The sequence below is a fragment of the Rattus norvegicus genome, chromosome 20 (genome assembly GCF_036323735.1).
Source record: "Rattus norvegicus strain BN/NHsdMcwi chromosome 20, GRCr8, whole genome shotgun sequence".
In the NCBI taxonomy this organism is placed as follows: Eukaryota; Metazoa; Chordata; class Mammalia; order Rodentia; family Muridae; genus Rattus; species Rattus norvegicus.
Genome location: NC_086038.1, coordinates 9,708,501 through 9,735,412, shown reverse-complemented (window position 1 = coordinate 9,735,412; position 26,912 = coordinate 9,708,501). Strand labels below are relative to the sequence as shown.

General features: G+C 52.0%; 1 protein-coding gene across 1 annotated transcript; it reads left to right on the top strand.

Moving 5' to 3' along the window:
* The first annotated feature begins 1,487 nt into the window (after positions 1–1,487).
* On the top strand, positions 1,488–26,019 carry Cbs (cystathionine beta synthase). Its single transcript, NM_012522.2, has 16 exons — positions 1,488–1,507; positions 4,625–4,948; positions 10,047–10,153; positions 12,154–12,288; positions 12,600–12,679; positions 13,010–13,144; positions 13,641–13,710; positions 15,130–15,221; positions 15,942–16,067; positions 16,491–16,575; positions 18,550–18,655; positions 20,644–20,718; positions 20,843–20,977; positions 22,666–22,774; positions 23,222–23,306; positions 25,181–26,019. Exons 2-16 carry the CDS (start codon positions 4,749–4,751, stop codon positions 25,282–25,284), a joined length of 1,644 nt encoding a protein of 547 aa, NP_036654.2. The 5' UTR covers positions 1,488–1,507; positions 4,625–4,748; the 3' UTR covers positions 25,285–26,019.
* Positions 26,020–26,912: the final 893 nt, after the last annotated feature.

The following is a 26,912-nucleotide window of genomic DNA, read 5'->3' as shown; positions in this document are numbered from 1 at the left end:
ACTCCACCCCTCCCCCCTCTCTCCAGCCCCCTTCCGGGTTGGCATGAGGTTTGTCAGACCCACCAGGCTCTTGCCCCAGGCGCTTACATTTTCCAGCCCAGAAGATTTCCTCCTGGAACAAGAGGTGGCCCTTCTAACAGAATGTCACATTCGGCTGGGCACGGTGGCTCAGATCTGCAATCCCAGCTCTGAGGAGGCAGGGGGATCTGGAGTTGGAGCTCAGCCTATTTCAACAAGCTAAACACAGGGCTGGAGAGACGGCTCACCAGTTAAGAATGGGTGCTGCTCTTGGAGAGAACTGGAGTTTGGTTCCCAGTTCCCCCGTTGGTATTAAAGATGTATGCCACCACCGCCTGGTAATAAAATAAAAAAGCAAAACAAATTACAAAGAGCCAGGCGTGGTGGCGCACAGCTTTAATCTCACCACTCTGGTGGCAGAAGCAGGCAAATCTTTTGAGTTCCAGCCTGGTCTGCAGAGCGAGTTCCAGGACAGTTAGTGCTGCACAGGGAAACCCTGTCTCGAAAAACATAGAGAAAGAAAGAAAGGAAGGAAGGAAGAAAGGAAGGATGGATGGAAGGGGGAGAGAGAGAGAAGGAGAGAGAGAGAGAGAGAGAGAGAGAGAGAGAGAGAGAGAGAGAGAGAGAGAACTGAGGTCACCTACTTAACCACAGGATGAGACTTGTCCAAACCAACCCATTTATATAGGTGCCCCCCCCCCGACTCTCCACCTTCCCCTAGCCTTCCCCCCCAGGTCTCTATATAGGCCAGGTTGACCTTGAACTCAAACTTGAGATTCTCCTCCCTGGACCCCATTCCACAGGCTGGGACTGCATGCACCACCACGCCCATTTTAACGTCCTACGGATATCGCTATTGGGGCGTCCTTGCAGTGGCACCACTGATCCAGGCCCCTCAGGCCGGTTGCTTGGGAGAGCTGTGGGAGAGTTTGTGAGCGTCAGGCTCCTGCCGTTCAGAGCAGCGGGTGCGTGACTCGACCACGCCAAGCCAGGAAGCCCCACGAGGCACGTCCTCGAGTGGAACGGGTCCTGGGAAACGAGGCTCCCTGACACACTTGGCCAGGCTGTGCCGCAGGGTGCAGACCTTTGGGCACAGACCTGCGGCCCTTCCAGCGCTTCACGACAAACGTTTGTTAGACGGCAGAGCCTTTCAAACTTTTCGAGCACAGCTCCCTGAATTCTCAAAGAGCAAGCAGACACTCCGTTGTGGAGGCCGGGCGTCCAGCGGGCCCCTGGGGGGGAGCCAGAGTGGGGGTGGGAAGGGGGTGTGTGTGGGCGGGGTGGGTGGGCGGCCGTTCTACGGCCGGGGATTGGCGGGTGCCAGCCTTCCGCCCCCGTCTCTGGGCCAATCACCTGAGCCTGTTGTGGGTGGCCGGGTCGGTGCTAAACCGGCTGCCTTCCCACAGGTCCCCTATCTGAGCTGTGATCCTGTCCGAGCGCGCGCTCCAGCCCAGCCCAGGTCCAGCCGTTTTCCCGCGTCTGAGTCTAGGTGAGCTCGGGCTGCACTGACTCCCACGTCGCGCACACAGCGAGATCCTCGCTGGGGTTCGGTAACCCGCGGGCACTCCCCATCCCTGGGCACGGAATTGGCTTCAGCTGCACCTAGACGCGCAGAGCAGTGCCAGCTCGCGAGCTCGGTGTCCCGGCTCGCTAAGGTCCCCGTGATCCCACCGGGGGGGCCTGACTTGTCCAGCCACTCCGCTGCCACCTGCATCCGTTGCCCACTTCCCGCAAGTATCCACCTCCCCGCAGCCCTATGCTGAGCACCCACGTGGCCCCAGGCCCCACGACCCAGTGTCTCTGAGCGTGGAGCCGGGTTCTAGGGTGACGCGATGCCCCGGTACCGGTCATCGATTTCCCCTGTTTTGGATGGAGACCGCTGTTTCGCAAATTGTTCTTTGGGGCACTGGTGCCGGGGTGGGGGTAAATATTGAAGTAGTGTCGTGCGGGGTGGCTGAGGCGCGGGGAAGGCAGGTCCTCCACTTTGTGCGGGACCTGGTGAGGGCGGGGGAGGGCGCGAGACTTAGGGCTGTACAACTTGCAACTTGCGGAGGGTTTCCCACATCACTGCCACACACTGTCCCCAGCCCACCGCCCCTTCCGAAGGTCGAGTGGCCAGGCGGTCTGTGCTGGAACGTGATAGTCCTACGAAAAACCTACTGGAAGAGTGGCCTCTCCGTGCTAGCCGGGAGGGATGCAGGATGCCCTGGGCCACGTTCGCCAAGACAAGTTTGGGTTTGGGTTGTTCAACGGCTTTCTGTTCCGTGAGGACACTTAAGGAATGGCACTGGGCGAAATGCGGGTTCTGGAGAGTTCTGCAGCCCAGTTGTTCGCCTAGCAAGAGGATGTTTTAGAGAGGGGTCTTGGAGCTAAGGAGAGAAGCACCTGCCTAGGCCACCGACTGGGCGCATGCGTTTTAATGTTAGTTGCCCCTCCTCCGCCAAGGGAAGGAATAAGATGGGGCAGGGCTAGGTGGGGCTCCTGACTTCACATGGGAGTGCTAGGTCACATCTAGCATACTTAGAACACCCTCAAGGTGTCCATGTTAGGCAAACAAAAGTTCGGGAATATGGAGAGATGGCTCAGTGATTAAGAAAGAGCCCTTCAGTTCTCGCAGAAGGCCCTAGTGGCTCACGATCATACGTAACTACATTTCCAGGGGATCTGACCCTCTCCTCTCTTCCCGCCTCCAAGAGCAGCAGGCACATATGCAGTGCACATACATATATGCGAGCCAAACACCCCCATACATATTAGTAAATCTTAAAAAAAAATTCATTGTTTTTGTTTGAGGCAGGATCTCTGCATAGCCCTGGCTGTCTTGGAACTTACTAAGTAGACCAAGCTGACCTTGAACTCACAAGAGTGTCACCTGCCTCCTGAATGCTGGGATTATGACACCCAGCTTAAATTTTTTTTTCCAAAGCAGCTGTGATGCTGCTCTCTTCATGGAATAATGACAAGAAAATGTGTACATGTTATGTGCACACACGTTTTCCCCCTTGCCAGTTGGCTTGGCACTTGACAGCCGTCACATCTCCTCCCATCAAGCTACACATCCAACCTCTGGATAATTTGAATCTGCAGCTTAGTCTGATGTGCAGAGATGGCCGACAGGAAGGCTGCACCTTTCCACTTTGTCCAGAAGATTGTGCAACTGCTGTCGCTGTCTATACAAGGCTTTGGCTCATGTTAAATGTCACCTCGACACAGTTTAGAGTCACCTGAGAAGGGGTCTCAACAGAGGAACTGCCTAGGTCAGACTGGCCTGGGGGGGGGGCCAGGTCTGTAGAAAATTGACTTGCTCGTTACTTGATGTAAAAAGAGCCGATCAGTGAGCTGCACTATCCTCCAGGCAGGGATTCCTGAACTGTATGTATAAGGCCAGGGAAGGAGAGATGAGAGCAGGCAGCATGGGTACCTTTGTTTCTCTCCCTTCTTGACTGTGGAAACAAACAGTGTGACTACTGCTTTCCCTGACGGTCCTAGAACTGAAATCGAAATAAACCTTTTCTCCCTGCAGTTGCTTTTGGTCAGTGTGTTCTGTTTTGTTTTAATCACAGCTACAGAATGAAAAATAGGACCAGACTCGTATTTTTTTTTCATCATCTTCAAAGACCCTGTGCATTCAACAATCTCTGTTGGCATTTTGTCTAGGCTCTGCCCCACAGTTACCTGGCAACGGCTAGGTGTGCCTGACACTCTGTAAAAGGGGCTGCTGGCCCCCTCCTCTCTCTCACTCTTGCTCTCTCCTTTTCTCTCTGTTCCCTCTCTCCTTATTCCCCGCCCCCATGTGCTATTGGCCAGCCTCTTCTCTCTCTCTCTCTCTCTCTCTCTCTCTCTCTCTCTCTCTCTCTCTCTCTCTCTCTGTGTGTGTGTGTGTGTGTGTGTCTACTACCCCTTCAACTTCCCTCTCCATACTCTAAATGAACTCTATTATTCTATACTATACCATCAGGGGCAAGGGATACCTCAGCATGGACTCAAAGAGGCACTCCTTCCCCCACACCATACCGAGCCTCTACCAAACATATCCCTGGCTTCTTTTTCTTTTTCTTTTTTATAAACCACGACATTCTTGCCAGCCTCTAATGTCCTCTCTGCTGTGTTCCCATTGGTTTACTTGCTCTGGGACCCTCAGATGTGAAATCACAGGACATTTGATTACTCTACTCACTCCGTGTAAACGAAACCTCCTTGAGTGTATGATTGACTCCTTTCGCTGAACACTCTGCCTTTGGAGTTAGTCCATCCCTTTTAAAAAAAACACAAGAAGATTTACTTATTTGTGTCTATGACTGTGTGTACATGCATGCTAAACTCCAGTCCTCATGGTCATAAAAGCAAGCGCTTTTAACCGCTGGGCCATCTCTCCAGCCGCCAGCCATTCCTCTATGTGGCTGGAGAGTACTCTGTCTCATGGACAGGACACATTTTTGTACAGCCATTCCTCAGTGACTTTGGGTGATGGTCACCTTTGGGCTGGGACAGCCATTATAAATATCTCTTTTCGTGGCTTTTGGATCTCTGCCTCAGGATCGAATTGCTGGGTCATTCAGTTTATGTTTAACTTTCTGAAAGGAACCTAACCGTTTTTCCACAGCAGCTGCACCCTGCTCCTTGTCTCCCATCCTTGCAAAGCTTGTCTGAGTGGAGCCAACACGCCCAGAGGGGGACAGGAGAGTCAACTACTAAACCAACAGGTTTCTGCGACCTCAGCAAATCCCAGCATGCCTTCAGGGACATCCCAGTGTGAAGATGGCTCTGCAGGGTGCCCCCAGGACTTGGAGGTACAGCCAGAAAAAGGGCAACTGGAGAAGGGAGCCTCAGGGGACAAGGAAAGAGTCTGGATCTCGCCTGATACCCCAAGCAGATGTACTTGGCAGCTGGGCAGGCCCATGGCGGATTCCCCACATTACCACACAGTGCCGTAAGTCTCTGTCTTTGATCCCAAGATGGTGGGTTTATTTCCTTAGGGGGTGGGGGAGGGATGTGGAGGCCATACCTGCAGATCACTGTGTGGGTGGGGGTTGGGGGGTTAGAAACAATGAAGGCTAAGCCAAGAGAGGCCTAGGCTTCTTTTGGTACTGTGTGTTTCGCTCTGGTGAGCTTCTTTTATGGTTGGGCAAAGACTGTCTTTGGCACTGATAGATAATAGAAACCATTCCAAACACAGTCAGTTAGGTCAGTAGTTAGTTGGCTTAGGAACATGGGCAGTGTCCCGCCCTGTTCTAAAGCACCCAGGTTAAAGCCATGCAGGTTCCCACCCTGGTTGTAAAAAACTCTTAGGATTGTCATTTCCTTAATGTCTTCGAATTCAAACAGGTGGGTGAAAGGATTTGTGTTTTAAATTTGGGAGTCCTGTTCCCTGTGGGTGGCCGCCAACATTTATGGTTATATTGGTTCAGAAGTCTGAGTGAGGCCTGGCCTGGTGTGGAAGGTAGCACTTATTAAGGGACCAAAGGGGGGAGAAAATGAAAATTTGTAAACTAGAATCTCTGCCTATTGAATGGACTCCAGTTCTGGGAAGTCAGGAGACAAGTGGGAGCTGGTTAGATGAGTTCTTGCCAGGACAACACAGCAAGGGGTGAGAGCCCTGCGGCTGCAGGAAGCACAAGAGAGCTGACCCCATCCTTCAACCCCTCCCAAGGGCTCCTGAGGGCCTGGGAACTGCTTGTTCAAAGATGTGTATGACTTAAGGGCAGGTTTGTCATCCCGCTGATTGGCCCTGCTTTGTTAAGAGTCATTGGGAGGCTCCCACACTCTGCTGGGAGGCACTGGCTCCGGGCACCTGGTATGGGGGCAGATGTGGGCAGAGAGAAAGATGAGACAGGTTGATTAGGGTGAGACAAACCACCCACTTCCAGAGGCTCTTGATGCCTGTAACTGCAGAGTGAGGGATAGGTAGGCTGCAGGCAGCCCTGTTGAGGAATTGGGGTTCCTGAGACCCCGCGGAGCTGCCCTTCTGCGCTGGCAAAGTACAGACAGTTGGGATGGATGACAGACCATCACCTGAACAAACTTCTGATAACTTGCGGAGTGAGCACGCCTGAGCCTGTATCCTAAAGCCGGTCCCTGCCTGGCTCCCCGGGGTTCAGGTCAAGGACAGCCAGGAAGAGAACACATCCAGCTCTTCTCCATGACATGACTCTGCCTCTCTTGTAGATCTGGTTAGAGTCCAACCTGTTGCGCCTGTTGGCCCCCAGGCAGCTTCTTCTTCCACCCCGACACTCCAGCTTCTTGACTCCTCCCCCGACTCGGGGCCAAAGGTGACTGAGGCTTCTCTCTAGTTAGTTAGTTTGGCTCCAGTGTGAGAAGCCTGGGGCAGGAGGGCAGGAAGCCAGGGCCCAGTAGCCCGGCAAGCCTTGAAGCCTGAGCGGGGTTGATGAGTGTAACACAGGCAGGGAGTGCGTGGGCGTGCAGCCACCCCGGAGCCTGGAGGCCGTGCATGGAGAGCATGGAGAGACTGCTCTGGAAACCGTTCTGGTCACACTGTGCTACCGTCGAAATGCTGCCAGAGGCTTGACCCGTCACAGGCTTATAGCTCTGGGCCCTTTGTTTCTTGGCACCACTTCTGCCTTGCTGGCCCGGTAACGCCAGGCTTCTGGGGACTCTGAGAGCATGATACCGGAGGACCTACCCCTGCGAGGGACCTGAGCGGAAGGCAGTTGGGATGTTCTGGCGGCCCGGGGCTGAGGGATCAGAGGGTTAAAATTCTCAAGCAAGGGGTTGGGGATTTAGCTCAGTGGTAGAGCGCTTGCCTAGCAAGCGCAAGGCCCTGGGTTCGGTCCCCAGCTCCGAAAAAAAAGAAAAAAAAATTCTCAAGCAAGACAGAGGCTGGGTCTATGGTCTACAAGGCAGGGCGTTTGAGACAAGGTCTTGTTTTAAACCCTAGATTGGCCTGGGCCTTGAATTTAGAGCAATCCTCCTGCCTCAGCCTCCCCAAGTACTAGCTAGGATTAAAGGCATATGGCATCATGCCTGGCTGTTTGTAGTTTGAGACAGTCGCTTGCTGTTATAGGACACAGCAACCGGAAGACTGGTGACGTGAGCAGTCAAAGAATTTTACCAGGGCTCAAAAGAGAGGAAGAGAGAGAATTAACTACAATGTGTTATCTATAGCAGGTGAATTCCCAGAGAGGGAGGGACCATGAGGCTGAGAGGGAGTGAGATCTGGGTACGGATGTCCCAGACAGGATCTCGATGTATCTCCAGGCTAGCTTCAAAGTCATTATGTAGCCAAGAATGACCTGGAAACCCAGATTGTCCAGCTCTGTGTCCTAAGGGTTGGAATTACAGTGTGCCATTTTGCCTGCTGAGAGCTCTCCTATAAATTAGGGAGAAGTTACATGATGTCTTAGTCAGGGTTTTACTGCTGTGAACAGGCACCATGACCAAGGCAAGTCTTATAAAGAGCAACATTTAATTGGAGCTGGCCTACAGGTTCAGAGGTTCAGTCCATCATCATCAAGGTAAGAACACGGCAGCGTCCAGGCAGGCATAGTGCAGGAGGAGCTGAGAGTTCTACACCTTCATCTGAAGGCTGCAGGCAGCATACAGACTTCCAGACAGCTAGGATGAGGGTCTTAAAGCCCACGCCCACGGTGACACACCTACTCCAATAAGGTCATACCTATTCCAACAAGGCCACACCTTCTAAAAGTGCCACTCTCTGGGCCGAGCATTTATAAGCCATCCTCACACATGGTCTCACCTCATGGGCCGTCTGCACTGGGTCTGAATTTGGGTCTGTGGACAGGGTGCCATTCTCTCTCTCGTTAAGTAATTTTTTTTTCTTTTCGGAGCTGGGGACTGAACCCAGGGCCTTATGCTTGCTAAGCAAGCGCTCTACCACTGAGCTAAATCCCCAACCCTTGTTAAGTAATTTTATAGCATGTCTCTTTTAAGGGTAGCCATTCATTCAGGTAGCACAGGTTGTTAGGAGTTAGCAGAAGGTGACTTAAGCATAGGGCGAGGCCTGGCCTGGAGTCACAGGCCTTAGGTCCCTTGTATCAATGTAAGATGTCACTAAGTCACCAGGAGCCAGACTCCTAAGTAGTCACACTTGTTATTAGAACAAGCAGCGTTTTGATCTTACTTTTGGCCTTTTACATGTCTTTTTCTGACAGATTAGCAAAGCCAAGTCATTAATGGTGTGTGGTAGCACGGAGCAGATGTCTTCTCGAATTGTTTTAGGTCTCGATAAGGACATGGGTGTGGCTAGTCGGCCTCACTGATCAATCATAAGGTCACAAGACAGGAAGTTGAGGAAGACTGGCATTTTAGAGAGAGGAGGAGGAGATGGAGGGATCCCAGGGGTGAGAGACAGCACAGATGTGGTTGGCAATGGTTGTCATCCCTAAGATAGTCCCGTCTGGAGCTGTAACCCTGTGAGATACCAGTCCTTCCAGAAGGCTGAGTAGAGGCTGAAAACAAGAGAGGGACTTTGGAGTCCATTGGTATAATGAACTTGTGACACTGTTGAGAGGAGGGACCCCCTGGGATTTTTTCTTTTTCTTTTCCTTTCTTTCTTCCTTCTTTCTTCCTTCCTTTCTTTCTTCCTTCCTTCCTTTCTTTCTTTCTTCCTTCCTTTCTTCCTTCCTTCCTTCCTTTCTTTCTTTCTTTCTTCCTTCCTTTCTTTCTTTCTTTTTTGTCCTTTGGCCCAGTGTAGAGTATGATGTTTTGTGAGCCAATCTGGAAGGGAGAGCCGGTGCCTATCTTGTAGGACCATTTGAAGGGTAATAAAAGGAATTTTGGAAGAAACTAACCAAACTAGACGTTGAAGAGGTGTGTTAATTGGGGTTTTATTTCTGTGAAGAGACGCCATGACCATTTAATTGGGCTGGCTTGCAGTCTCAGAGGTTTAGTTCTTTACTATCATGGCGGGGAGCATGTCCTTAATTTAGCTTCCTATCCATAACATCCTATGAGATGCAAGGGCACAGTCAGACCCAGGGAATGGAAGTTACTTGGAGGTCCAGTCCCTCAAACTGGCTTCAAATGTCACTGTCCTTGGGTGGGTGACTGTGTGTGCTATTTATGCCGGCTGTGGATCTGCCAGGCCTTCCACAGCCCAGGCCTTACCCGAGGCACTCCTTTAATTCTTGATTTCCTAAATGCACACCATGCCAGGGTATAACAGTATCTTTTATTTGCCTGAAGTAATTGTCCTCTCGGAGGCTTAAGGCCTCTGTCTGGTGACCTAGGCCTAGTCCTGGAAGCTTCTAGCCTCCATACAAGCTAGTCTAGTCCTAGAGTGTTTTCAGCCTCTGAGACTTACTGCTGAATCAGCTCACCCCTTCCTAGTTCTTTCTGACATCTGGCTGGCTGACGCAATCTGCCTTCTCTCTTGACCTCTGACTTTTTGCTCTGCTTGGCTTCAAATCAACTCTGGCAATCTGTTCTAATCTTCTGGCTCCTTCTCGTTCTCTGACTTGTTCTGTCTTCACCTGTGAAAACCTGTCTCTCCCTCTCTCCCTTTCCTTCTCTTTCCTTCTCTTCCTCTCTCCCTCCTCTCTCTCTCTCTCTCTCTGTCTCTCTCTCTCTCTCTCTCTCTCTCTCTCTCTCTCTCTCCACTCCTTTCCCTTAAGTAGTCTCTTCTCTCTTTTTTCCTAAGAGTTGGGCCTATCCTCTTCTGTCAAATCTTTCTCCAATCTGTCACTTTGTCTCTTTGTCTGCCACTTTCTTTCTTTCTTTCTTTCTTTTTTTTTTTTTTTTTTTTTTGGTTCTTTTTTTCGGAGCTGGGGACCGAACCCAGAGGGCCTTGCGCTTCCTAGGCAAGCGCTCTACCACTGAGCTAAATCCCCAACCCTAACTCTCCCTTCATTGTTTGGAATTAAAGGTGTGTGCTAAGAGCATTTCTGTATTCCAGCCAGAGGAATAAGGCTGAGCCGCACCACAACGAGAAACTGCTTTCTTCAGTAAATGACCCAATGTCGGGGTTCACAGTGTGATCAAATATCCCACAACAGCAAGGCTCAACTGTTACTCTGTTTTGTTTCCCGAATGGCCTCTTCTCTCTGTTTTAGGACAAAATCCCCGAAAATTTTGCCAGATATTCTGAGGAAAATTGGCAACACCCCTATGGTCAGAATCAACAGGATCTCCAAGAATGCAGGACTCAAGTGCGAGCTGTGTGAGTGTTTGGCTCTCCTGGAGCTACCTCCATCCTGGACTGGAGCCCTAGGGTGACCCTTAGCTGAGGCTCTGGGGGTGCTGGCAGTGGGAGTCCTGCTGGGATGAAGGATGTGTGTTAGTGACTGAGATGGTCCCTTTCCAACTGATGGCCAGGGAAATCTGGGGCTATGGTGGCAGTCTGGTAAGGTCCTGCAGAGAAAAGGCAAAGGTAGAAGTGAAGCAATAGATAGATAGATAGATGATAGATAGATAGATAGATAGATAGATAGATATATACATACATACATACATACTACAAATAATAAGATAGACTGGATAGATGATAGACGGATGGATGGACAGATGGATATATAGATATATGGATAGACAGATCGATAGATAGATAAATAGATACATACATATATACATACTACATACATAAGATAGACTAGATAGATGATAGACAGATGGATGGACAGATGGATATATAGATATATGGATAGACAGATAGATACATACATAGATAGATAGATAGATACATACATACATACATACATACATACATACTACAAATAATAAGATAGACTGGATAGATGATAGACGGATGGATGGACAGATGGATATATAGATATATGGATAGACAGATAGATAGATCGATAGATAGATAAATAGATACATACATATATACATACTACATACATAAGATAGACTAGATAGATGATAGATGGATGGATGGACAGATGGATATATAGATATATGGATAGATAGATAGATAGATAGATAGATAGATAGATAGATAGACGCTGTCTTCAGCCACACCAGAAGAGGGCATCAGATTTCATTACAGATTACAGATGGTTGTGAGCCACCATGTGGTTGCTGGGAATTGAACTCAGGACCTCTGGAAGAGCAGTCAGTGCTCTTAACCATTGAGCCGTCTCTCCACCCTGTTTTTTTGTTTATTGAGACAGATTCTCTGGGTAGCCCTGTCGGTCCTGGAACTCACTCTGCAGACCAGGCTGGCCCCCAGCTCAAGAGATTCACCTGCCTCTGCCACCCAAGTGCTGGCATTAAAGGCATACACCACCAGTGCCCCACTTTGTTTTATGCTTTGAGACAAGGTTTCACTGTATAGTTCTGGCTGACCTGGAATTCACTGTGTAGCCCAGGCTGGCCCTGAACCATAGAGATTGCCTGCCTCTCTCTCCCAAGTGCTAGAGTGGGATTAGGTCCCAGATGAATGCAGCTCATCCAGGAATGGGAGCTGTTCCCAAGCAGGGGTGTAGGTATTCATAGCCCGCGCTATTAATTGAGGTAAGGGCTAAGTTGGCTCGGCCTGGAGGGCAGTGTCACAGATCTGAGGAGATGTATGATGTGGCCTAGGGCTGGGGCCAAGTGAGCAGACGTCAGAGCCCCTCTGTGCCCACAGAATCTCCTCCAGCTCTAGGGGACAGTGTGTTCGTGGTAGGATTCAGAACCAAGAACCAGCCAAGATGGCGGTCTGTGCATGTTTTAGAGTACCTCGCGCTTATCCAGCCCTGTGGTGGGAGGAAGGGTCCAGATTGGAAGGAGGTGATGTCCGCTGGGGGCGGGGCTGAGCGTGAGGGTTGGGCTAGCTGACCAAGGATGATAGAAGCACTCCAGGATAGAGAAGTTTGGGGCAGCTGAGGCAGAGGCTTAAGGTGGTCTGACTGGGGTTGCTTGAGCTGGCTACGCTGCTGGAGTGTGGGGCCTCAAATCCAGACGCCTGCTTCGTGTGCTCCTGCTGCTGGGACACGTTTTCCAACCACCCACCCACGGGCTCTTGACTGTCTTCTCACTCAGTGTTGCCCTGGGTCTGCAGGGCAGGTGGGAGACAGGCCCACTGTAACCAGGAGTGTCCAGGTACAGAGGGGGCCAGTGGATATGGAGTGGCAAACACCAAGGCCAGCCTTCATCCTGGACGCGTATCAGGTAGCTGAGGATGGTAGGAATGTGCTGGGACCAGAGTCCTTTCTCTGCCTCGTGTTTGCTTCTCAGTGGCCAAGTGTGAGTTCTTCAACGCCGGTGGGAGTGTGAAGGACCGCATCAGCCTCCGGATGATTGAAGACGCTGAGCGAGCCGGAACCTTGAAGCCCGGAGACACGATCATTGAGCCAACTTCTGGCAACACAGGTGGGGGCAGGACCGCTTGGGGCAGAGCAGAGGCTTAAGGTCCCTGACCCATGCACACCCATAGAGAGATCAAAAGGCTAGCCACTGGCTGCCTCTTTCCAGATGTGCATGTTCTGTTCTGCCTAAGACCCAGAAGCGCATTGGTGTACCTGGCTGTCAGATCGCCATCAGAGTGTGGGGTTCCTTCCCAGAACAGGGGCCCTTTGACCTTCCGTGCTTCTGGGGTTTATCCCTGGTATCCCAGGCAGGTGGTAGGGAGGCACAGGGCTTTAGGCACAGGCCCCTCTTAACGCTCCGCATGTGACCCTCAGGGATCGGGCTGGCTCTGGCAGCTGCTGTGAAGGGCTATCGCTGCATTATCGTGATGCCTGAGAAGATGAGTATGGAGAAGGTGCACCAAGGGTAGCCTAGCAAGGGACTAGGTGGAGGGCGTGGCCGGCGGGAGGTCACGGGTTGAAGGGCTATTGCTATTTCAGATAGAGCTGCGGGAGCGGGGCGGGGCGGGGGCGTGCCTGCATGCGTGCCTGCATGCGTGCCTGCGTGCGTGCCCGCGTGCGTGCCTGCGTCCTTGTGTGACCTCAGCTTTAATAAAAGTCTTTCTTTACCAACTAAAAGCAAAGGCGAGCTGGGGTAGGTGCAAGGGCAGGGACCCCGGAGGGTGCCACTTAGGCCGGTGCCCAGGCACAGTGATAAAGGCGTGGTTTTTCCCACCCCGGGACAGGTGGATGTGCTGCGAGCTCTGGGAGCTGAGATTGTGAGGACGCCCACCAACGCCAGATTCGATTCCCCCGAGTCCCACGTAGGAGTGGCATGGCGACTGAAGAACGAAATCCCCAATTCTCACATTCTGGACCAGGTCAGCTGTCTTCTCCACCAGCTCAATGCCCGAGGAGGCAAATCTGTGGTCAGAGATTTGTGTTCAAGTGGGACTCTTTTGGGAGACCGAGGGATTGGTTTTTGCCCAGCAACAAACTTCTTCCTCTGGGGAGTTGCTCCAGGCCATACTCAGTGGTAGAGCCTTTGGTTTCTGCTGTCTCAGTGTCAGCGTTGGAGAGCTGTCCCATTGGACACAACCCCCGGACCTTCAGATGACCCCCCCCCCAGCTCTGAAGATGTAAAATGTCTAAGAACCTGCCCTCTGCTCCCCAAGGCCTCCCCCTCTGTTCATTTCTCTTCTGGATTACTTTCACACTATGGCGACCAGGTTTTAATATCTTGTATGTGAGGGCCTGAGATAAGGTTCTTTAGGCCGTTTGCTGTGGAACTTGCTGGCCAGCACGGAGCTCACCGTCCAGTGTCCATGCACGATGCCGGCTGTTTTGACCAGCTCACAACTCTGTTTTCCCGCACAGTACCGCAATGCCAGCAACCCCTTGGCGCACTACGATGACACCGCAGAGGAGATCCTGCAGCAGTGCGACGGTGCGTGCTTCCTACCCCTCCACCCAACTTGATTACAGCCACACCTTTTTTTTTTTTTTTTTTTTTTTTTTGTTCTTTTTTTCGGAGCTGGGGACCGAACCCAGGGCCTTGAGCTTCCTAGGCAAGCGCTCTACCACTGAGCTAAATCCCCAACCCCCCCTGCTCCTTGTTAAACTCAGCCTAAACATCCCTCTCTGGGAAATGGTTTCTAGAGAAGTTTCCCCTTCCTCTGAGCCCTCTTGCCCTCTGCCTCTGCCTCACCTGTGTCTGAGACACGGGGCTCAGTCTGTGTTCCACCCCTGTGTCCTCCCGGCTGTAGAAACTGTTCAGCTCCTGCTGGTGCTGGCTTCCTATCAGGGGATCGAGGGACATTGAATTTGGCGGTTAGCTTTTCTCACCTTCAGAGTTTCCATGGTGATAGCTGCGACTCGCTTCCTCTCAGTATAGGCATGAGATGTATCCTGACTGCCTAGCTCCTGGGACTGGTGGGACACATGTCTCTAAAAGGTCCTCGGTGAGAGAAGGTGCTGGAAAGTACCAGCCTTGGCCTCCCATTTGGAACCTGATGTTGGCATTGTCCTGGGTGTAGACTCGTTCCATGCCCAGGAGCTGGATGGTAAAAGCCCAAGTGTTTGCTCACCCAGGTTTATGAGTGAGAATTCTCTCATTTGGCAGGCTCCAGGCACATTCCTGAGTTTGCCTGGCTCAGACTTGTCAGGTGCTGAGCATTGGCGATGTGAGAGTCTGGGTCAGTTCTCAGCCTCAACGCTGGCCATTTTTCCTGTGTCGTAAAAATCTAGTTTGCTGCTCTGCGATCGCCCAAGAATCAAACGGCCTAGGAAGGCACACCATCCACAGCTTACCTCTGCCAGACTTTGAGCTCCCCAGCTGTCCCATCCTTGTAGATTCACCTACATGGGTAGTTCAAAGGCCAAGGACACAGTGCAGACAGCAGCCCTGTAGTCATCCCGTCCACAGACAGAGGCACTGACGGTCGATGTTTAAGTTTATCTCACTGACCTGATTTCGATGGAGTGGTTGTTTTTGGTTCTTTTTTTTTTTTTTTTTTCTCCCGGAGCTGGGGACCGAACCCAGGGCCTTGTGCTTCCTAGGCAAGCGCTCTACCACTGAGCTAAATCCCCAACCCCCTGATGGAGTGGTTGTTAAGAGTGATGGGCTCAGGCTGGAGAGATGGCTCAGTGGTTAGAGCACTGACTGCTCCTCCAGAGGTCCTGAGTTCAATTCCCAGCAACCACATGGTGACTCACAACCATCTGCAATGGGATCTGATGCCCTCTTCTGGTGTGTCTGAAGACAGTGACAGTGTACTTATAGATAATAAATAAATAAATCTTAAAAATAACAAGAAGAGTGGTGGGCTGGCTTGGCTGTGGCCTGAGAATGTCCTCCCTCCTCCAGGGAAGGTGGACATGCTGGTGGCTTCAGCAGGCACGGGTGGCACCATCACGGGTATCGCGAGGAAGCTGAAGGAGAAGTGCCCAGGTTGTAAAGTGAGTGTGGTAGGCTGGGTGGTGCTGGCACAGACAGGGTGTCTGAGAGGGTGGGCCTGGACCTAACCTGTGTTCAGAGGCGCATAGCTGCTAGGTGTCTCCCCTGAGTGGGATGAAACCCTTTGGATTAGCCCAGAAGCCACCTAACACAGTCCCAGGTTGGGTTAGGGGGCGATGGTTCTCAACCTGTGGGTCACAAGCCCTTTAGGGGATTGCATATCAGATAGCCTGTATGTCAGATGTTTACATTATGATTCATAACAGCAAAATTAGAGTTACTAAATAACAACAAATAATTGACGAACTTGTATTAAAGGGCCTCAGCATTAAGAAGGTTATGAACCACTGGGCTAGGGGTAGGCACATAGAAACAGGCATTTTCACCCCATAAGACTGCCCACCCTCCAGGAAGAGGTCAGTGTCCAGAGTCCCCAAAGGCTCTCCAAATGCCCACGACTGGGACCCTTCCTAGAGCAGCACTGGAAAGACCTTTCCAAATACCTTGTGCTGGATAATAGCCCCAGTAGGGTGTGGCCTTCCTGTTTCTTGCCTGGGATTCTGGGAGACTTACCCTCCTCTGATCTGGGACTAGCATGTGCATCCTGTGAGCCAGTCATTAACAGATGGATATCAGTGGGGCAATATCCTTTCTGATGGGAGTGGCCATCAGATGGGTTGGACTTCTCCATGACCTGAACCCTAAAGCTGCCCACCCTGCAGATCATCGGTGTAGATCCCGAGGGGTCCATCCTCGCGGAGCCCGAGGAGCTGAACCAGACGGAGCAAACAGCCTATGAGGTGGAAGGGATCGGCTACGACTTCATCCCCACCGTCCTGGACAGGGCGGTAGGTTGAGCCAAAGTGCTAGCCACGGGCTGCTGCCGGGTCCTTAACTTACTTCTGCATTCTGGCACTCCAGCTGCCCCAGATATTGAGGGACGGAAGAGGGAGGTGCTGGTACAGGGGCTGAGACAGGCTGAAACACAATACCCTGTTCAAGTTTGCGTCTGACGCAGCTCTGAGATGCAAAGGGAAGGACAGACAGAGGCGAAGGACAGACAGACAAAGGCGATGTTAGCAGAGGCCACCAAACCAAAAAAGATGTTGATGGTCTGAGTTACTCCGCAAAGCATAATGGGTCTCGGAAGGGCAGAGAAGTCTAGGCTTGCTGATCAGGGGTGGGATGGGTTGGGGGCGTGTCTTCTGTGAGGTTGCCCCGCCCCCCAGATCCTTTGTCCTGACCTCAGGCCTTGACCCCGGTTGCCACAGGTGGTGGATAGGTGGTTCAAGAGCAATGATGACGATTCCTTCGCCTTCGCCCGCATGCTCATCTCCCAGGAGGGACTGCTGTGCGGTGAGTGGCTGAGCAAGCCCCGTGGGCGACTGGGTAGAAGACCATCCAGGATGTGTGTGCTGCCTTCGAGGAAAAAGTGTATGAAATTCATGGTCATTCTGAGGCTGGGTGACAGCTGGGGGCGTTTGTCTGTCCAGGTTCTTCTTACCTTCCTTAGCTCAGTTTGCTTGTCCTCTGCAGCTCCCTGGAGTCACCTGTGGAGACCAGGGCAGGATGCACAGGCATAGACCTTCTAGGTTTTTAATTTGTTTTTAAGATTTATTTATGGGCTGGAGAGATGGCTCAGTGGTTAGAGCACTATACTCTTCCAGAGGTCCTGAGTTCAAATCCCAGCAACCACATGGTGCCTCACAACCATCTGTAATGGGATCTGATGCCCTTTTCTGATATGTCTGAAGATAGTTACAGTGTGCTTATATATAATAAATAAATCTTTTTTAAAAAATCTATTTATTTATTTTATGCGAGTACACTGTAGATGTTTTCAAACGCACCAGAAGAGGGCATCAGATCCCATTACAGATGATTGTAAGCCACCATGTGGTTGCTGGGAATTGAACTCAGGACCTCTGGAGGAGCAGTCAGTGCTCTAACCACTGGGCCATCTTTCCAGTAGTTGCCTTCCCTCCCCCTAGCCTCCCCACACTTCTAGTTTTTTTGTTTGTTTTTTGTTGTTGTTTTTGAGACAGGGTTTTACTGTGCAGCCCTGACTGTCCTGGAATCGCTCTGTAGAGCAGGCTGGTCTTGAACTTATAGAGATCTGCCTCCTTTTGCCTTCCAAGTGCTGGCATTGAAGGTGTGAGCCGCCACCACCTTCCAGTCTTTTGGGGCAAGCTCTTCTGGCTTTTTTCCTATCCCTGGAATGAGGGAGTGGGGCTCAGTCCATAGCAGCTCCAGGTTAGGACATGCTGGGACCTGGTCCCTTGAAGGAGTTGAGGAGAGAGCCCAGAGGGAACTGGGGTAGCACTTTTTGCCTTCCTAGTTTTCTGTGCAGCTGAGGTACATCTAAAAGTGACCTCTCCACCTTTCCTCCCACCCCGAGCTCCTCGGTCACTCTCTTTAGGGTGGACAGCTCACCACTGCCTGACTGCAGGGCAGCAGAAACCCTAGTGGCTTGCGTTAAACCTGACATGTGGCGAACACCAAGTGTGCCTGGGCTTGCTCTATAAATATGGCCCCATGTTTTAGCCGTGTTGGAGCGGGGAAGGGGAAGGCAGTCAGCCCCAGCATGGCCAAGCACTCAGAAGAAAGGGAATAAGCCCTCTCTCCTGACTGAAAATAACTTTGAGCGTAACCACTACGGGGAGTCTTGGGGTACTTGAGCCCTTGGTGTAAGTGGTATAACCCTGGGCCTCCAGAAGAACCACGGTCTTCTGTGAGAGACACCAGGATGACCTCTCTAAACCCTGATGAGCCCCAATTGGAGAGCTTTTGGCTCTCTCTGGAGGTCCCAGGTCTAGGCCTCTATATGGTCAGTGTCGCAGTGAGCTTGGGGCTCTTACGATGGTCCCTAATGTCACCTATTTGCCTTGCGTGGCGGTTATGGGTAGTCAGTGAGACACACGTCCTTGGTTGGCTCTTTGCTTAGGTCAAGGCGTTGGCTCAGAGGATCCTGCCATCAGCCCCTGTTCTGGCTGAGCACGAAGGCTCACTTGCCCCAGGGTCTCCCCAATCAATGCCTTAGTGAGGGTTTAATTAGGAGATGGGCACAAGCTTCATCGACTGTGAGGAGGAAGGTGATCCAGAGTGATGGTGTCCTTTCGGTTTTTGGCTAGAGATTCCTACAGATCCTTCCCGAGCGTGTCCAAATCATTCCAGAGCACGTATGGACATGCGCGATACGCACAGGGATGGGGTATTCATATCTATGTGTGAATGACTCCCACAGATATTTCTACAGTGTTGGCATAGATGTGTGTGCAAACACACGTGCAGGTGCAAACAGATGGGCAGGTCTGACGGTCCTCTCCACAGGTGGGAGTTCAGGCAGCGCTATGGCCGTGGCTGTGAAGGCTGCCCAGGAGCTAAAGGAAGGACAGCGCTGTGTGGTCATCCTGCCCGACTCTGTGCGCAACTACATGTAAGGCACACCCCTGGTCCCCATCGCCCTCCTGGCTACTGTCCCCTAAGCGCTGTCTGTGGGATGCAGAGAAAGGGGTAGACGGGAGCTGGGCCTCATAAGCCTGCGAGTCCCAGGATCCTCTATGTCTTCGGAGCCAGTGTTCACTTTGTACCGCTCCATCCTGAGCCTGTGTGTGCGCACATGCGCTCTACGTGTGTCCATGGCGACGGCTTAAGTGACGGATAAGTGTTCTCCTTATGTACCCCTTCTGTCCTGTTTTCTTCCGTTTGGCTTCGTTAACCCTTGGGGGTTTCTGGGTGCCTTGGGCCAAGCTGTACTGACATGGGATGATTCTCCGCCCCTTCACCAGCTCTGCCACTTCATTGGCTGTCCTAAACTGGACCTGGGAGGGTGAGTGTTCCCTGGCTGGGTTCTCATAGGACTTTTCGGGATGCGCTCAGTAAGTAGCCGGTGAAGCTTGTTGGTACCAATAGATAACAGCACTTGCAGGTCAGTCCCCAGCTCCCTGCCTGGCCACCTGTGTCCAGCAGGTTTGAAGTTCTGCCAGATGCCCGGGGTTCCTGGCTGAGCTAGGGGGAGCCACTCTGCAACAGGGCTCACAAGCAACGGGAGCGGTTGAGATGGGAAACCCACACTTTCCTCACCTTGGGCTTTACCCACAGACTGTGTGAGCTATATAGAGTAATGTCTGTGTAGAGCTTCTCAGCCTGGCAGGACCAGGCATGGTCCATGGGCATCCTGCTGGCTTCCAGGTAGGGGGACAAACAAACTAGAAGCCATCTGTCTCTCCCAACGTATGGCGGGCCTGTTGTGCATGGTTCTAGTGGTGAGAGCATGTGTGTGTTCAAGGGTCCCAAAGCACTTGGGCATTTTCTTTTTTTCTTTTTTTGTTCTTTTTTTTTTTTTTTTTTTTCTTTTTTTCGGAGCTGGGGACCGAACCCAGGACCTTCGCTTGCTAGGCAAGCGCTCTACCGCTGAGCTAAATCCCCAACCCCCCTTGGGCATTTTCTATGAGAGTGCATGAGTGTGTGCTGGGGGGTAGTGGCCATCTCTGTCCTGTACTGCCATTTCTCAGCAGCCTCTGGGCAGACCTAGGGGTCCAAGGAGGAGCCTGCCCAGGAACCTGCAAGAGAGGTTCTGATCACAGAGGCTTCTAGAAGCAACCTCCTTGGTTGCATTTTTAAAAATAAAGATTTATTTATCATATATAAGTACACTGAAGGGGTTTGCAACCCCATAAGAAGAACAACAATATCAACTAATGAGACACACCGCCCCCCAAACCTCCCAGGGACTAAACCACCAATCCCAAGAGAACATAGGGATAGACCTATGGGTCCATCTGCATATGTAGCAGAGGATGGTCTTGTTGGACATCAATGGGAAGCGAGACCCATGGTACTGCCAAGGCTCGATGCCCCAGTGTAGGGGAATGTCATGGCAGGGAGGTGGGAAGTGGTGGGTGGGTGGGTGAGGGAGATCCCTCATAGAAGCAGGGTGGGGGATAGGATAGCATGTTTCTGGAGGGGAAATGGGATAACATTTAAATTGTAAATTTGGGGTTGGGGATTTAGCTCAGCGGTAGAGCGCTTGCCTAGGAAGCGCAAGGCCCTGGGTTCGATCCCCAGCTCCGAAAAAAAGAAGCAAAAAAAAAAAAAAAAAAACATTAAATTGTAAATTTAAATAAAAGAAAAAAAATTAAAGCACACTGTAGCAGTCTTCAGACACACCAGAAGAGGCTATCAGATCACATTATAGATCAGATGCCCATTACAGATGGTTGTGAGCCACCCTGTGGTTGCTGGGATTTGAACTCAGGACCTTCGATCCAGATACCCAGTAACCCTGAGTTCTCTGTCTCCCTGGAGCTCTGGCATCCTTTCGATATATGCAGAAACAGTAAGACCCAAGACAGAACCTCACCCCTGACCATGGTTGTACCTCCAACTGGGGTCAGAGGCCTTGGTGACACACTGACCCTGCAGGTCCAAGTTCTTGAGTGACAAATGGATGCTGCAGAAAGGCTTCATGAAGGAGGAGCTCTCCGTGAAGAGACCCTGGTAAGAATGCCCTGCCCCATCCCTGGGTGAGCAGGAAAGGAGGCCTTCCGGTATCCCATCGTGGTGGTTCTCTCCTGGCCTTATCTCCTGCTCCATTGCTGCCCTGTCCCGCCCCTTCCTTCAGGTGGTGGCATCTGCGTGTCCAAGAGCTGAGCCTATCAGCACCGCTGACCGTGTTGCCCACTGTCACCTGTGAGCACACCATCGCCATCCTCCGGGAGAAGGGTTTTGACCAGGCACCTGTGGTCAACGAGTCTGGGTCAGTCTCTCCCTCACTGCAGTCCAGGGCTCTGACTTTAGACTGTGCCAGGATCCAAGATCCCGTTCCCCAGGTCTCTGTCTCCGTGTCACTAAATGGGAAGGACAGCGACAGGCTGAGCGTGGTCAGTTCGAGTACGCTGTCCAGAGCCACAGACAGCCTGCTGACCACCTTGTCCCTGAGCAGCTGACACTGGGCCATAGTAACTCTTCAGGTCTCAGTGTTTCTGTCCCCCTGCCTTCCAGTTCATTGGAAATATGCAGGCCCTCAGACTGCCCTAGGAAGAAGGGGGTGGCACCCAGAGAATGCATGGTAAGGAGGCCTGGTTGACCAGCATCCTCAAAAGTCTGATGGCGGGGCTGGAGATATTGCTCAGTGGTTAGAGCACTGACTGCTCTTCCTGAGGTCCTGAGTTCAAATCCCAGCAACCACATGGTGGCTCACAACCATCTGTAATGGGATTTGATGCCCTCTTCTGGTGTGTCTGAAGACAGTTACAGTGTACTTATACATAAAATAAATAAATAAAGTCTGATGGCTGGTCACCCTGGACCCCTGGGGAGACATCATAGAACTTTTTTTTCTTTTTTTTCTTTTTTCTTTTTTCTTTTTTTCAGAGCTGGGGACCAAACCCAGGGCCTTGCGCTCCCTAGGCAAGGGCTCTACCACTGAGCTAAATCCCCAACCCCAAGCTTTATGTCCCTCCTCTGTGGGTTCCTCTGTTCTACCTCCCCAATTACATTTTTATGCGTACAAGTGTTTTGCCTCTGTGTGTGTGTGTGTGTGTGTGTGTGGTGCCTAAGCTTTTATAAATAATAATAAATCTTGGTGTCATTATTTGGGATCTGGGAAGTCTAAGACAGTCCAAAGATATTTGCCATCCAACGAAGAGGCACATAATCCAAGCACATGGCCTGAGAAAAGTTCCAGACACCGAAGCCTGATGAGGTTTCCTAGCAACAGAGCCAGGTGGGAGGCTTGGCCCCTTTAAGAGTGAGTGGTGTGAGGGGTTGGGGATTTAGCTCAGTGGTAGAGCGCTTGGCTTGGCTTGGCAAGGCCCTGGGTTCGGTCCCCCACTTGGGGGGGGGGGGAGAGTGAGTGGTGTGGGCTGGAGAGATGGCTCAGTGGTTAGAGTTCAATTCCCAGCAACCACATGGTGGCTCACAACCATCTATAAATATAAAATAAATAAATCTTGGGCTGGAGAGATGGCTCAGTGGTTAAGAGCACCCGACTACTCTTCCAGAGGTCCTGAGTTCAACTCCCAGCAACTACATGGTGGCTCACAACCATCTGTAAGAGATCTGATGCCCTCTTCTGGTGTGTCTGAAGACAGCTACAGTGTACTTATATAAAATAAATGAATAAATCTTTAAAAAATAAGTAAATAAATCTTAAAAAAAGAGAGCGAGTGGTGTGTGTGTGTGTGTGTGTGTGTGTGTGTGTGTGTGTGTGTGTACACCACCTGTATGCTTAGTGCTTGTGGCCCTTACAGATGGTTGTGAACTGCCATGCGGGTGCTGGGAACTGAACCCAGGTCTTCTCTCTGAAAGAGCAGTCAGTGTTCTTGGTCACTGAGCCATTTCTCCAGCTCTTGGGTCAGGTCCTTAAGAGGAACTCCATGTTAGCCAGAGACCCCCTCTTTCACCCTTGTCTCTCTCCCCCGCTAAATCCTGTGCTCTCTCCAGGGCCATCCTAGGGATGGTGACTCTCGGGAACATGTTGTCCTCCCTGCTTGCTGGGAAGGTGCGGCCATCAGACGAAGTCTGCAAAGTCCTCTACAAGCAGTTCAAGCCGGTACGATTTTCCAGAGGGGCGGAAGGAAGTTGGGCCTTCAAGGCAGGGGGGATATCATGTCCTGACCTTCACCATCCCTAGGAAACCAGACAGCTTGCTTACGGGGTTCAAGGTCCCTTCAGCTGAAGGTCACCACTGTCACATAAACCTTGGGTGCAGTCCAGTAAAAACTCTAGACTCTTGGTTCATCTTTTATAGACCTCACAACCACTGGCCTGCCCGCTAGTTTGGCCTCCAAACAGAAGCCATGGGGTTGGAGTCAAATCTCAAGGCAGCATTCAGGCAGGTTGCCAGAACACTGAACGTGATACGGCTCTGTGCGCTCGTGGCTTTTTGTTTACTTGAATCTCACCTGAGCAGCTATTGAGAGTGTCGTGCTGTCTTGCCTTCCAGTCTATGGGGGGCTGATGGCTCTGAGGGCCAGCATGGACACAGCTTCTCTTGCAGATCCACCTGACCGACACACTGGGCATGCTCTCCCACATCCTGGAGATGGACCACTTCGCCCTGGTGGTCCATGAGCAGATCCAATGTGAGTGGAACCCCACTTTTGGTGCTGGGTTCTTTTTGGGTGGGGGGGCAGGATGTCAAGCCCTGGACATTGGCCATGCCTGGCCCAGGCTCTCGTGGTATGCATGCGTGCTATGTGCGGTAGCCAGACATGCTCCCTAGTGGGTGATGGGGAGTCCATGGTCCTCGTCTTCCCACCGTAGCTTCTGACATCCTGAGTCTCTCCCTGTGTGCCTGTTAAGTCTAGTCACGTGCCCAAAGGGCACCTCCTGCTCCAGTGAGTCCCCATGTCACTTGTTTAAATAGAATAGAATTATACTAGACCCATAGGCTAAGACAGCAGGCAGCCTGAAGGACGCTGGGGGACCAGTCTGACAGGAACTGGGGACAGCGGACATTCTTGACCCTTGATGACACTCCCCAGGAGATACTGATCTTGTGAGCCACGGGCTGTGCGTATGGAATAGTCAGTCTGTCCTTCCTGCTCTCAGCTCCTTTTCCAATGTCAACATCCGTAGGAGGGGATGACACCCTTAAGTCTCAGTGGGGTGAGACTTTCATTCTTCCATTTTGGGAGGGCCTTATATCCGGCCCTAAGGCTGGCCTGCATGTGGGGGATGGCCCCTTGTCTAACCCCTCTCCCGTCCTTGGCTTCTACAGCACGAGACCAGGCCTGGTCAGGAGTGGTGGGGGGGCCCACAGGTATGTACAACTCGCCCATCCCAGCCCCTAGGAAGCGGCCCTCAGGGTCAGAGTCACAGCTTCTCAAGGGCATCTAGGGACCTGGACCTCTAAAGTTGGGTTAAGGGGGGTGGGGACACTCCTAATTTTTGAACATCTCAAACAAACAGGACAACAGCAGCAGCAGCAGCAGCAATGACAGGGGCAGCTGGGGTAAAAGACAGAGCCGAGTGTTACCACAACTCCCTAACCCTGTGTGGGGAACTAGGCTGCCTAACTGGAGCTTGCTGTGGCTTGCTCTGTGGGGGTCCCAGAACCAGACAAATGGTCCCTCGGCTTCAGTGTTTCCCATGCAACAGCTGATTTCTTCAGGGTTTCTCTGTCCTTTGCTGGGGTTCCAGATAGACCAGTGAGATGCCTGTCCCTGATGGGTCTCCCCCAAGGGGGCCTCTGTCTTAATTCGTTTGTGTGGACTGCTGAGCCTCCCGAGGAGTCATGCCAGCATGGGCTCTCCTGAGGACAGACCTGACAGGACATGTATCTGCAGAGAGAGGGATCTGGCACCAAGGGCCCAGCCCACCATTATGGTGATGGGTACATGCCAAGGACTGTAGGCCAAGTTGGCAGCCTAGCGCCCCTTAGAACTGGTGAACCAGGCCAGGTCCTAGGCCCTGCTCATGGGAAGCCCCTATGTTCCTCTCAGGCCCTCACATGCCTGGATGACTGTGTGGACAGAAGCCTGGGCTCCCTGCATCCTCCCGAATTGATATAAAACTGTTAGCCTGGCCCTCTCTGTAGGCCGTGGGGTATAGGGCCAGGCCCAAGCTGATTATGAAACTCCGGTCTCCTCAGATGAAGTGAACTAAAAACGTCCTGGTTGCCAGGCAGGGTTCTGGGCCAGAAAGAGAGCCTGAGGCTTGTCCTGGTAGTGTGGCACTGCACATGGCCTGTGGACATAGGCTGAGAAGAGGCACCTGCCAGGCCATCCATTCTGGGGAGCCTGGGTTGGTTTCCGGTTCTCTGTCCCAGACAGCATTCAGCATTCTGCTGGTGAGAGGAGCTGCTCTCTGGCTTCATCCACGTGGCTCAGCTGGAACAAGGGTAGCTGGTACTTTGCTCCAGCTTGGAGTCTGGGGAATGGTCTCTTGGTGGCCTCAGAACAGCTCTGTGTCCCGCCTTGTCACCTTTAATCCAGCAGCTATTTCTCTTCCCTAGACCGCAACAATGGCGTGTCCAGCAAGCAGCTGATGGTGTTTGGTGTTGTCACCGCCATTGACCTGCTAAACTTCGTGGCAGCCCGTGAGCAGACCCGGAAATAGAGTTCAGAAGTCAGGACTGGCTTCCATCCTCCCTGCTGGGACTTCTTGGCTTTCAGAGACACCGACTGGTTTCCACACCCAAGTCCAGCAGGTGGCTGCTGAGGCCAGCACCCTCCCCTCCTAACGCTCAGCTCCCTATAGGAATCCTCTATGTCCGAGTAGCTTACGTGGGCTTTCCTCTGGTGTCCCAGAACCAAGGAATGGCAGCCAGGAAAGATAGGCACAGACTACACTCGCCACAAGACTCAGGGTGCCTAGGAAAGTGTCCTCTCCAGAGAGGGCTCCAGCCTGAGAAAGGGCAAACCCTGGACTGACTGTGCTCATCCTCAGGGGGCAGTGCTGGCCCCAGCAAGGGAGCATGTGGGTTTTAAATGAAGGTGCGTTCCAGTGACCTGAGACCCACAGCTGTGAAGTAAACGTCGTGCCTGTACGGAGTGTCACCACCTGGGTCATGACCCTGCTTAGCAGTTCCTCCTCACATCTCCCTCCTTTCCCGACAAGCACCTACTTTCTGTCTCAACTCTTCCTATAAATGAATCACATACCTGTGGTCATGTCTACCTAATTTTCCTGGAATGAGTGCCTTGTGTTTTCCTGTTATGGCCTGTGTCAGAGTTTCGTTCCTTTCCATGGCTGAGGGAGCCCATTGTGTGGATGGGTGGTTCTTATTTTCTGGGCATCGGTATGCTTGAATACATTTCCCCGCTGGGGTGTAGCCCGGTTGGGCTCACTGCAGTCCTGTGTTCATTTGCTGCACTGTTTCACAAGTGTGTCCCTGGGCACCGCTCTCAGTCCTCCCCAGCCTTGGGTCTCTCTTACTCTTTCCTGTGGTCCTGTCCTGCCCCAAGGTTTGGATTTGTTGCCTAGCAACTGTACATCCCTCCACCACCACCTCCCAGTGCTCCGCCCATGTTTAAGTTGGGTCTTTGTTTCTGTACTTACTGGAGGGACTTTGCTTTGGGGCGGGGCCTCAGGGTCTCACTGTGTAGCCCGGGATGGCCTCAACCTCACTTAGTTTTGCTGAGGTCAAACCTATTTCTCTTCTTCTGGTGTCATCCCCATCACCACATCTAAGGCGTGGTCAGCCATTTTTGCTAGGAGTTGTGCCCACTGTTGCATTTTAAGAGGAGAGATTGGCTATCCACAGTGACATATGATCCCAAGACTCAGGAGGCTGAGGCAGGGCTGCCACAAGTCTTGAAGCTAACTAGAGCTGCGTGGCGAGACTTGTTTCGAATCTGTGTGAACATTTTAAAGAGTACCCGGGCCGGCGTGGTGGCTGAGCAGGGAAAGACTTGCAGTTGCTAAGCTTGGTGAACTGAGCTTCACTCCTGGATCCCAAATGGTCGAAGAGAACGGACTCCCAACGTTTTCCTCGGACTGCCCCAGGAGGGGGTGGGGTTTGGTAAAGGTCCACACTCTGAGGAAGGTAAGCAGTGCCAGAGTTGGGAGTTGGTAGGGAGTACGCAGACAGGGATGAAAGATGGGGTATGAAAGGATAAACCGGGAAACAGCTATTCGGCTATGCAGGCAACACGTACATAGAAATGCATGCCAAACCCATGGTATTGAGGCCAGCGGGAGATTGGAAGGATGTGCCACAGAGGACGACTGGCAACATCACCAGA